The sequence below is a fragment of the Schistocerca serialis genome, chromosome 2, assembly GCF_023864345.2.
Source record: "Schistocerca serialis cubense isolate TAMUIC-IGC-003099 chromosome 2, iqSchSeri2.2, whole genome shotgun sequence".
Taxonomy (NCBI): Eukaryota; Metazoa; Arthropoda; class Insecta; order Orthoptera; family Acrididae; genus Schistocerca; species Schistocerca serialis.
In genome coordinates, this window is record NC_064639.1 from 547,391,487 (window position 1) to 547,404,400 (window position 12,914).

General features: G+C 44.4%; 1 protein-coding gene across 1 annotated transcript in view; it reads right to left on the reverse strand.

The window, feature by feature from the left end:
* LOC126456197 (dynein axonemal heavy chain 8-like) overlaps positions 1–12,914 on the reverse strand; it is a 503,569-nt gene that overhangs the window by 280,408 nt on the left and 210,247 nt on the right. Inside the window, exon 21 of the mRNA XM_050091951.1 lies at positions 5,022–5,339. Coding sequence (XP_049947908.1) covers positions 5,022–5,339 — 318 coding nt within the window. The remainder of the gene's footprint in view (positions 1–5,021; positions 5,340–12,914) is intronic.

Genomic DNA, 12,914 nt, shown 5'->3' on the forward strand with positions numbered 1-12,914 from the left:
CTGGGTGGTTTGGTGGCCAGCGGAAGTGTTTAAACTCAGAAGAGTGCTACTGAAGTCACTCCGTAGCAATTTTGGACTTGTAGGGTGTCGCATTGAACTGCTGGAATTGGCCAAGTCCATTAGACTGCACAATGGACATGAATGGATGCAGGTGATGAGACAGGATGCTTACGTACGTGTCACGTGTCACAGTCGTATCTAGACGTAGCAGCGGTCCCATATCACTCCATCTGCACACTCTCCTCACCGTTAAAAAGCCTCCACCATCTTGAACAGTACGTTGCTGACATGCAGGGTCCATGTATTCATGAGGTTGTCTCCATGTCCGCACACATCCATCCGCTCGATGCAATTTGAAACGAGTCTCTTCCGACGAGGCAACATGTTTCCAGTCATCAACAGTCCAATGTCGATGTTGAACGGGCCCAGGCGAGGCGTAAAGCTCTGTGTCGTGCAGTCATCAAGGATACACGAGTGGGCTTTCGTCTCCGAAAGCCTACATCGGTGATGTTTCGTTGAATGGTTCGCACGCTGACACTTGTTGATGGCCCAGCATTGAAATCTGCAGCAATTTGCGGGAGCGTTGCACTTCTGTCACGTTGAACGATTGTCTTCAATCGTCGTCGGTCCCGTTCTTGCAGGATCTTTTTCCGGCAGCAGCGATGTCGCAGCAGTAACCTATCTAGCAACTGTGCCAGATACTTGTCTTACATAGGCATTGCCGACCGCAGCGCCGTATCCTGCCGTTTTACATATGTGTGTATTTGAATATGCATGCCTATATCAGTTTCTTTGGCGCTGTAGTGTTTAAAGTAGCATATCAAATATTTAAAAAAGTTTTTTCGGTACCCTTTCAAGTATTTCTTCATAACACGGAAACCTGCGGTCGATACAACTCATTCCCCCGTAGGGTTTCGTTGGTTTCAGCTATGTTCAGTCGTTTCTACTCTTTTGTGCTGTGAAGAAATAATACGGTCGTCCCAGTTCGATCAGTGCACGCTAATATGCCATTGTAGCCCCTCATTATGTATTCCGCCTTTTAAAATTTTGCTTTATTGAAATCTCCCGGTATATTTTTTCTGTTAAAGCATACCGTTTATCCATTTACAAAGATATGTGACCTTTATTTAGTACTGACTTTGACAACTGCATCACAACAGTTTCAGCTGTATTATAATCACGATCTGTTTAATCATTTCCTGAATGTACAATACTGGCCATTAACATTGCTACACCACGAAGATGACGTGCTACAGACGCGATATTTAACCGACACGAAGAAGATGCTGTGATATGCAAATGATTAGCTTTTCAGAGCATTCACACAAGGTTGGCGCTGGTGACGAAATCTACAACGTGCTGAGATGAAGGAAGTTTCCAACCGATTTCTCATACACAAACAGCAGTTGACCGGCGTTGCCTGGTGAAACGTTGTTGTGATGCCTCGTGTAAGGAGGAGAAATCACATTTCCGACTTTGATAAAGGTCGGATTGTAGCCTATCGCGATTGCGGTTTATCGTATCGCGACATTGCTGCTTGCGTTGGTCGAGATCCAATGACTGTTAGCAAAATATGGACTCGGTGGGTTCAGGAGGGTAATACGGAACGCCGTGCTGGATCCCAACGGCCTCGTATCATTAGCAGTCGAGATGACAGGCATCTTATCCGCATGGCTGTGACGGATCGTGCAGCCACGTCTCGATCCATGAGTCAACAGATGGGGACGTTTGCAAGACAACAACTATCCGCGCGAACGTTCGACGACGTTTGCAGCAACATGGACTATCAGCTCGGTGACCATGGCTGCGGTTACCCTTGATGCTGCATCACAGACAGAAGCGCCTGCGATGGTGTACTCAACGACGAACCTGGGTGCACGAATGGCAAAACGTCATTTTTTCGGATGAATCCAGGTTCTGTTTACAGTATCATGATGGTCGCATCCGTGTTTAGCGATATCGCGGTGAACGCACAATGGAAGTGTGTATTCGTCATCGCCATACTGGCGTATCACCCGGCGTGATGGTATGGGGTGCCATTGGTTACACGTGTCGGTTACCTCTCGTTCGCATTAACGGCACTTTGAACAGTGGACGTTACATTTCAGACGTGTTACGACCCGTGGCTCTACCCTTCATTCGATCCCTGCGAAACCCTACATTTCAGCAGGATAATGCATGACCGCAAGTTGCAGGTCCTGTACGGGCCTTTGTGGGTACAGAAAATGTTCGACTGCTGCCCTGGCCAGCACACTCTCCAGATCTCTCACCAATTGAAAACGTCTGGTCAATGGTGGCCGAGCAATTGGCTCGTCACAATACACCAGTCACTACCCTTGATGAACTGTGGTATCGTGTTCAAGTTGCATGGGCAGCTGTACCTGTACGCGCCATCCAAGCTCTGTTTGACTCAATGCCCAGGCGTATCAAGGCCATTATTTTCGGCCAGAGGTGGTTGTTCTGGGAACTGATTTCTCAGGATCTATTATAGCAATAACGCGATGGGACCTTCAAAGTTTACAAGTTTTTATCCCAAACATCGCTCTGTTCGAGGGATTAAATTATGAGAAGCGTCCCTTAAATTTCATTAACATCCACGTCTATGTCAACATACGTGTACCGCAAGCCATCGGACGGTGAGTGGCAGAGAGTACCACATAGCACTCTAACAGTCGCCTTTCCTGTTCCACTCGCAAACAAAGCGACGCAAAAAACGACTATCTACAAGGCTCCGTACGAGCCCTAATTTCTCTCCTCTTATCTTTGTAGTCCACGCACAAAATTACGTTGGCGGCAGTAGAAACATTCTGCAGTCTGTCTGAAATGCTAGTTTCCTAAATTTCCTCAATAGTGCCTCGCGAAAAGAACATCGTCTTCCCACCAGGGATTTCCATTTGAGTTCACGTAGCATCTCCACAATACTTGCGAGCTGCTCGAGCATACTGGTAAGAAATCTAGCACCACGCTTCTGAATCGCTTCGATGTCTTCCTCTTTTCGTCTTTTTCGTCCAGTTCAGTTTGAATATAAAATTTATCAAACATGCGCTAATAACACGTATCTAATTGTTATTTTTATGAAAAACGCACGTCTTCTTATTTCTAATTACATATCACACATAAAATTCAGCAAATATATATTTTTAATTACTAATCCTTTTATAAAATATTGTTAATAAAGTTTGTTTCAACTAAAGAAACATTCACGGAAATGCAAATTGAATACCAACCTTTTTAGCACAGCGGAAATCAAACCCTTTAAGTCCACGTAGAAGGGTGGGGTGGAGGGGGGGGGGGGTGGCGGGCAAGTACACTACCACTGCGTTGTGCTGTCTGTCGATGAACCGGTCTTACTTTCGGGTATTCAAGACACACGAAAGGATTTCAAAGTTGATTCTTTCGCGAGTTTTTGAGAATTGCATTGAACTGCTTTGTAAACTGATATTTGATTTCTGAATTTCACGCACCATAAATATAAAAAAATTCAAAAAGCCGATTGCCAAGTGTTCTCCTTGTCAGTCGCTGCTACAGCACTCATTATTCTTGGAGTTGTTCTGTCCTTGCTAATATATATTGACAAAACCAATACCGTACTACAGTAATGTGGGACTCCACTATCGAGTGGGCACGTAAAATTCCATTTTAAAAATAATTTTGTTTGCAACAGGTAGCAAAACGACGTTTTCTGTTGGCATTCAGCGTCGCATGAATTTTTTTTCCCTTTGTTGTTATTTCATTCATTCCGTCTCGCCCGTATGGGAAGGGGGGGACGAGGGGGGGGGGTCTTTCAGCCGTACTGTCAACCCACTCTTCAGCCAGCTGGACAAGTAAAAATAAATCATAAATGTGAGATATTTACATAGATTTAAAGATTTGGGATGGGAGAAATTAATTGAAGCATTCATGTGTATGTGAAACAAGTAGTTCATCTTGAAATTAAAACCAGTAATAATGAAAGGGTACAACGGAAAACAACTAGGGTACGTTTAAAACTTTTAAAATGGAGTTAAAAAATCATTGATCTTAAAAAGAAGCACTTCACTGCCACTAAAACAGGAAGGACCTGCTCTGGGATTGGGGCCCTATGTTGGAGGAGATAAGGTTTAGTGAGGAGGAGATAAGGATGGAGGACTGATGCGTGGTATCAATGGGGCAGAGAAGGCTGTTGGAAAACGAGAATGGGGAGAGTATTGGTGATGCCAATATTTGAAGGGGAAATGGGGGATAGGAGCAGGGAAATATGGGTAGGCGAGGGAGAGTGAGCCTTTATGAGGTGGAATGGGTGGGTTGAATTTAAAGTTGGTGGGTGGGTAAATTTCGGGACGGATCGCATGAAACTTGTGATGAGTAGTATCTGTTTAGCCTGGCAGAAAATATCTGCCAAAACACCTGACGCGCCTGACGACTTTTAGGAGAGATACATGGTTGATTAGTTGGTGTTTTTGGATATTACCTGTATCCTAGAAGAGACTAATGGCTATGTCTCACAGTTCACTAAATTCCATAGTACATAAATAACGATAAAACACGCCATGGAGGTAGTAGCAATAGAAGTGAGCAGATGACATGGTGATTATAAGATCGAGCATAGCCAGAGATTTCTCGAGCTGTGCCGTAAACTGCTTGAGCAGTGCGGCCCACGAGGAAGACAAGTCGCAATGCACACATTACAGCACGTGACTGCAGGCAGGTCATACGAGCGCCAGCAGCAGTCTCCGGCCGGGAGCGAGTAGCTATTTTGGGCGAGTTTGATAATTCCTAACGATAGCGCACGACAAAGTTCAGGCTTTCGGTGGTTACCTTTTGATTGACATACTGATTGATCCTGGAACCTGCACGGAGCCGAGCAGTAAGGCGACTAGTGTGACGTCTCAAGTTCGTTGCGGGACCCGTATTTCTCGTGGACCCGCTCGAGCAGTTCGTGTCGCGATCACGCCCAGTCTTTTTACGATTTGCGCCATGCTGCATCGTAACGATATTCGCATCTGCACTTATCTGCGTGATAGTAGGTAGAAACACTTCACCTGCAACACGTCGACGCACTGGCGAATATATATCGCCTCTAGTATGGGCATCTTGGCGTGCAGCCGGACCTGCACGAAGGTATGCAGGTCATCGTAGATGCCATCGAAGAGGTGCGACAGCACGGCGTACTCGCCCTCAGAACGCTTGCGCAGCCAACCCTCTACGATTGGCCTCCATCGCAGAGAGGAGGCGCTGATGAAGACCATCCCCATGCGCGACACCGTCGCCGGCGAGGCGTTGTCCACGTTGTCCGGCTCGAACAGCAACTTGCAGTTGGGAGCCATCGTGATGCGGTCGCCGTTGGCCAGCGTCAGCGTCTGCAAGCAGCCTTAAATTAGTGAGCATCCGACAAGGCCCAAAGTTGCGGTATCGTAACGAAAACTGCCGTATTTAAAATTAATTTAGCTGGTGAAACAGGCAAGTGTTTCTGTACCTCCAATAAACGTTACTCTAAAATTCTCCAATTTCAAGTTACGGATACGGTAAGTGCCCGGTTTCCTCCTCTCTCCCCTCCCCACCTTTTTCCCTCTCTAGCATCTACCGTATGTGACTTATATTGTTTGGGATGTACGATTACACTATGTGTTTTATATGCTATATGGCACTATGTGCTATGGCGGTAGCCAGACGCTGTGGCCGACCGGTTCTAGGCGTATCGGTCCGGAACCGCGCGACTGCTACGGTCGCAGGTTCGATTCCTGCCTCGGGCATGGATGTGTGTGATGTCTTTAGGTTAGTTAGGTTTAAGTAGTTCTAAGTTCTAGGGGACTGATGACCTCAGATGTTAAGTCCTATAGTAGAGCCATCTGAAGCTATGGCGGTACATGGGACCAAATAATATTTCTGCAATGTCGTCCGAACAAGACACAGCCAGGGCAAAAGCACCGTAGGCACAAAGACGCAAGCTGGTGCCACTGCCATAGAGTCTCGTCACTTGCGCGAGTTCCATCAGCGCCAAGGGCGGCGCTGAAGATGAAGATATTGACTTCACCTCGGCCAGTCGCGGGCCGAGTTCAATTCGCCAATGACCAGATGACAACGGACAGAAGCGTCCTCGGAAGACAGAAGAGCAGCTCTCGCCCGCTTGACTATAGATCATCGTCCAGGACTCACTTAGACAGGGAACGTCGTTTAGTGAACTCTTAGAAGTGAAGAGACAGGAGTTGTAAATTGCATTTTCTAAGTACTGTGAAGTTTACCTACGATTATTTGCACTTAGCCATTAAGGGCCTGTTTTGTGTTATATTACCTGCAGTGCTGCAGACTTAAATCATTCAACTAGTCACAAAGATAAATAAACCTTTTTAACTCATTTGTGTGACTTTGTTACTAAGTTGTTGGAGTGTTGTGGAACCTTCGTTCTCCTATCCTGTTACCTGACCCTGGAGCATAGCTGTGTAACAGTGGCAGGGAGCAATTGTCTTACCGGTGTCCTGCACCAGAAGCTGTTTCACGAACTCACATACTCGACCTACCGTAACAATAATGGTAACTTGGCCTCATCAGCGGTGGCGGCGAGCCCTTTGATAAACTGGTGACGAGGGTCCACGAAAATTTCTTAGTTTTATATGGACATGACAAGTTATCCCTCACGATGGATTTTTTTCTACTAAAATGTTTCCTGTTTCATAAAAAACAGGTTGTGTTCATGTGCAAAATAATTGTTCTTCTATTTTATGTAAGCACAGTAGCGCATACTGGGTACTTTCTGGTGCCGAAGTTGAGTGTGACAGACGGACTGTCCTAGTTTTAACAATATTGTTATCCCCTGTCGAACTACCTGTATTTAGATTTGTGGCGTATGTTCGTATTGCTATTTTATATTTTAACTTTATGGCGCTTGTCATATCGCACTGTTGTTGTGACTGTAGCTTTTGACGATAAGTGGCGCCCCGTAATACCCCCGAATATTTTGTGTAACCTTTTATCACTGTAGAGTCGTAATGGCCACTTTCATAAAGAAAAAAATTCTTTTAAAGTAAGTTGGTTCACAGCCACCAGACACAAGATATAAAAACGTAGATCAGTTGATGTGCATTGGCGCCACGTAATCCCACCAGATAGCAAAAATTGCTTCTTGGTCCGGACTCTGCAGAATTGTGTCTGTAGTCTGCGAATGTCTGTTTCACGTACAACTTGAAACGCCATATCTATGTGCAGCAATCGTTCCTGGGTAGGTGTAGTACAGTTTGTGCCAAGTGGAATGCTATAGCTGTCAACTACTATGTCATATAAAAAATTTATGTATATGCTTTTTTGTAGATATCTGACGGTAATAAATTTCTAGACGCGTCATGTGAGCAGTAAAGTCATTTCTTGCGTGATGTTTGACTTTTGCCATTGCGACCCAGTCACTCTAAATGAAGAACTACTGATTATTAGCACTGTCTCTCTTAAACCTAGGTACATGTCTGTAATATTATATACAAGGTAGCTGCAGACGATGTAAACTGATCAATATCTAGTAAATATAATGTAATGAGCCAACCTACGTTTTGGTTTAGATGTAAAATAGCTACATCAGCCATAGACGCGAATTGTTATCTATCTAGGGGAGTAGTTACTGACTAGGATTGACAGAATGAGAACTAAAGTATACTGAATATTACTAAAGAAATATGGCATTTTTTATTATAAGTGGTTAATTCACCCGTTTAACACACAGATTAGCTCGCTTAACTAGGGACATTATTCTGTCTCGCTCGAGACTCTCGGAGAAAAATAGCCAAATTCTCAAAACTCTCGTTAAGCATCTCGAGAAATGTTGAACAGTGCTGCTCTCTGTTGGCCGCGTATGGAAATAAACGTACTGTTAGTATAAGTACTGCTCTCTAGGAGCATACTTATCGGCTTTTTTATTTTGTATTTTGTCATCTGAATAGGACTCATACAGCCATCATCAAACATATAAGATTAACACACTGAAGAGCAATGTGCACCTAGGATTTAATACACTGTGGAACGATAGAAATATAAAATTACTGTAGAATCACATATTAAAAGTTGATCCGCTTTTTCAATAAAATGCGTAGGAAAGGCCACATATTCTTAAGTCTTTCAAGCAAAGCACCACCGTGAGATACGTCAGCAATCATCAACCAATGATGACCTGACTATGTATCCTTTCGTGCAGTCAAGACTGATGTGACTGACATCACCACAAACTTGCGGGCTAATAGGCCGTTGTCGATGTATAATATTCTCTCCTAACGTTTCCTCTCCGACGTCTTCAGAGGTAAAGTGCCGAAGTGCAACCAGAACTCGAGGAGCACCGAATATATGGGCACTGTAGAGGCAACCACAGTCCATCACGTGACGCCGGCTACGAGATTATCTCTGGTAATGCGAACATTTTCGATTGAAAGTAATCGCTCATCATTCTTACGTTGCAATGTTGACATCCAAATTTCATCTAATTTAACATCTTCCTCTTTTCTGTTAATATTATTGTAGTGTTTATAAATTTCAATAGTCTCTCTATATATACGCGCGTGATAATGCGATGTTTTTGATATGACAGTCGTCTCAGTGAACTATGTTTCATGATCACCATCTTGGTAAAGATGTTCCGCTACGGCCGATTTCTCCTTATGTCACAGGCGGCAATTCCTCTTGTGTTCAACCAGATGGGTGTTAACACTTGTTTTTGTGTTACCAGTACAAACCAGTCTACAACTACAAGGAATATTATATGCACTCGGAGTACCTAAATGATGTCGTATATCTTTTGCCGATCTTAAACATTCTTTTATCTTTCTGGTAGTTCTGAAGGTAGATCCACACCGTAATTGCTCAACACTTTCCCAATGCGATCTCTATTCTTACTGAAGAACGGAAGGAAAATTTTCCCTTTGGCCGGCCGTCGTTCCTCGTCGATCCTGATTCTCTCCCTAGTACTGGGTCTAACTCCTTGTTCGAATAACCATTTTTCTTGAATTGCAACTGTAGATAGTCAAGCTCATCTTTTAAATGAGTCGATTCACAAATTTTGTGCGCCCAGTCCAGCAAGGTTTTAATCACACCTTTTCTTTGTCTGGGGTGGTGGTTAGAATCTTTTTGCAGGTAACGGTCAGTATGGGTGGATTTTCTGTTTACTCTATGGCCCAACGTCCCGTCCCCTCGTTTGACAAGAGAGACATCCAAGAAATGCAGTTGGCCATTGTTCTCCCTCTGCATAGTAAACTGTATTTTTGTACTGATACCGTTGAGAGGAGAGCTGCATCAAACCAGTCTCAGGAATGAAGACCACAACAACAACAACTGTTGAGAGAACCACGGTCGATGAGGCTCGACGGCAGCCCAAAAGGAAAGTTTTCCTTCCGCTCAACAATACCATTACAGACTGTATTGGGAAAGTGTTGAGCAAATACGGCGTAGAAACTACCTTCATACCCACCGGGAAGATTAAAGAATGTTTAAGATCGGCTGAAGATGTACGGCATCGTTTGGCTACACCGGGAGTACATAAAATTCCTTGTAGTTGTGAACTGGTTTCTGTAGGACCACAAAAAGAACTGTTAACACCCGTGTGGTTGAACACAAGAGGAATTGCCGCCTGGGACATACGGAGTTTCGGTCGTAGTGGAATATCTTTACCAGAAAGGTGACCATGAAATAAAATTCGCTGAGACGAGAGTCATGTCGGGAACTTCGCATTATCATGCCCGTAAGTATAGAGAGACTATTGAGGTTTATAAACACCATAATAATTTTAACAGAAAAGAGAAATGTTCCGGCGTAACGATAGGCGCCGGCGCGACGATCAAGAACGGAAGAGCAAAGAGGGCTGTGAGACGACGTCAGCCAATAGTACGCTGACTAGCCAATAGTACGCTGACTAGGTCGACACCAAGACAGGAGCGGTCCCTAGACGAAGCCTAGCCGCCCGGCCGCGACCGGAGTGGAAGACGAGCCGTCATACAAACGCTACAGCAGTGACTTAAGAACTGTATTGTGTTACTTGCAATGAAATTGTATATACCGAAAGACATTGATTATTTGCATGTCGCCATTTGCTTGCGACACACTTTTGTGAAATGCAAAGTTAAGTATTGTCAATTTAACTTACTGTAAAAAACTCCATTGAATTGATTTGCTTGAATTGTTGTCTAGCGATCCGAGAAAACAGATTCCTAGGCACTATATATTAGTCAAGTGGGCAGGATAAAAAAAAAGGTGTTAAATTAAGTAGAATTTGGATGTCAACAATGCAGTATAAGATTGTTAGATCGATTACTTTCAATCGAAAATGTTGGCACTAATAATCTCGTAGCTGAAGTCACGTGATGGACTGTGGTGCCTCTAAATGCCCGTATGTTCGGTGCTCCCTCGAGTTCTGGTGTAGTTCACCACTTTACCTCTGAGAACGTCGGAGAGGAAATGTTAGGAGAAAATTTTATACATCGACCACGACCTACTAGCCCAGAAGCTTTTAGTGATGTCGGTACCAGCCGTGAAAGCTTTCATTGTATGATGTGGCAGACATCGCCTAACCGCACAAAGGGGATACGACCGGACCAATGTGATGTCGATGCTTCCTGTAACAGCCATGGTTCAGTGCGGGGCTCATGATGCTTCTAGAACATCGATGTTCCTCGTGTCAGAAGTAGATAACCGGCATCGGGTTCACTTTGGCACAACCTCTGCCCTTGTATTGAGAGGTCTCTTGACATTCTGAGTTTCACTTCACACTGATTATTGATTTCATAATTTTTAAAACGTCCTTAGACGACAATTCCACGTGTCGTTTCTCTCCGTCATAGACGATTGCTTTGGCTAGACTGTCTACTGTTCCTTACCCAGGGATGGCACAGAGTGCTTTTACCCATCACATGGTTGTATCGTCCAGTGCGCAGACGTCTTAATACATCTAGGACTGATCTGGAAACTTCTAGCCCAAGTTCTAGAAAAAAATGGTTCAAATAGCTCTGAGCACTGTGGGACTTAACTGCTGAGATCATCAGTCCCCGAGAACTTAGAACTACTTAAACCTGACTAACCTAAGGACATCACACACATCCATGCCCGAAGCAGGATTCAAACCTGCGACCGTAGCGGTCGCGCGGTTCCAGACTGTAGCGCCTAGAACCGCCCGGCCACTCCGGCCGGCCAAGTTCTAGACACTGAAGGGCTCGTAGCATACTGAAGGGCTCGTTGCACAGCCAAAAGCCCGGTTGTTCCTTTGGTTAGTTCCTTAGGTAGCTTGCAATACATGCCAATGTGAGAGCCGGTATTCCAGTAACCTCAAACACACCCAACTTCGTCTTCGAAGTGTTGGTGTAGATGAAGCTTCTTGCATTATTATGTTCGGAGAGATACTCCGTAAAAACGCAATTATTTGAATAGCCACAACCGAAGACTATGTTAAATGCAACTGTGGCTCCAATATACTGGTACGGTAATCTAGTTCACACCAGATTAATCTGTGTGCAGACAAGGTTCTTTCGAGAAATGGGCTAGTGCCCTTGTATGAGGCAGTAAGAGGAGGGAGACTTCTGTTGAGCCAGTACCTGTAGATGTAGCACAATCTCGTTGAGGCGTGGACGTCTCGTAATATTTGGTCTTCTACGAAATGCCACCGTTTTAGCAGACACTTCACACTTAGGTATTCGTGTCGTCGATACAGATGAGACTCATTTGCTTTGACTGAAACACCATTGGCTGGTGTAGACTACATTGCTCCCAGGCATACCCTGAGTTGATCGTGTTAGGACAGCAACCAGCCACAAATTTACTTTGAGTTCCTTTATTCAAAGTAAATTTGTGGCTGGTTGCTGTCCTAACACGATCAACATTTGTCTTCAAAAACAGCCACGGTCTCCAATATGTCATCATATGACAAAATTGCAACATACCCTGAGTGCTTTGTACTGATCCAAAATAAAGACAAGCACAATTCTCGTACAGACGTTCTAAGGCATGATATAGTATTAATCCAATGCCTGCATTGGTTCGACTCACACCCATGATAACGCGCAGTATATTAGAGGACTTTTTGCAGATTACGACAGCTTCTGTGTATTAATCTCCCACCGAAGTTTGTGGTCGATATGGAGTGTCAGATACGTGACTACTGTCTTGACTGTTAGTTCGTGCGGCCCAAACTTCAGTGCCTTCTTGGAGAAGCCTTGTGTCTGGTGAAGAATATATCAAAAGACTTTCTAGGTGATATATCGAAACTATTATTCTCCGTATAAGTGTGTAGTCTAGACCCAGGTTCCCCCAATAATGCAGGCTACCATGAAGGGTGGCACGCGCTGAATAAATACACAGGTCGTCGTCAAACCGTAAAACTGTTCCATTGTTTGACAAAATACAGCGTAGGTCTAACGTAAATACACTGAAAATGAGGGAAGGTATAACTGATCACTTTGGTAGTCCAATGCTTATCGTTAAAAGCCCCTTATAGCCATTTCCACTTCTTACTACCAGTGACCGATGGGAACGTAAGTGGGTACGTTTGTCCCTCTGTGACATATCTGGATATTTTGTTATTGTTTCGTTCGTGTCATTTCCTCCCCGAAAACCAGACGAAGTTTCGGGAACGTGTTGTGGTGCTCGTACTGCCACTCTAGTCTATGTTTCAACTACTTTTCCAGTACTTTCTGAACACAGTTCAGGAGCGTTATTGGCCTATATGTGTTTACTTCATTAGGTGGGTTACCATGATTTCCTACCGGGACTATTCGTGACGCCTTCTATTCTCGGATCGGCTTCAGCCTTTCTGCATTAATGAAGATAGCATGCGCTAATGCATGTTGTCAGCCCTGGGACGCTACTTCACCCTCGTAACAGGGCTCTGTCGAATTCTGTAACAGTAAAGCATTCGTTCAAATAATGGTCTTTTTCCTCGTCTTAATCAGCAATGAGTTGTTCAACTGAGTCTGGAGCCT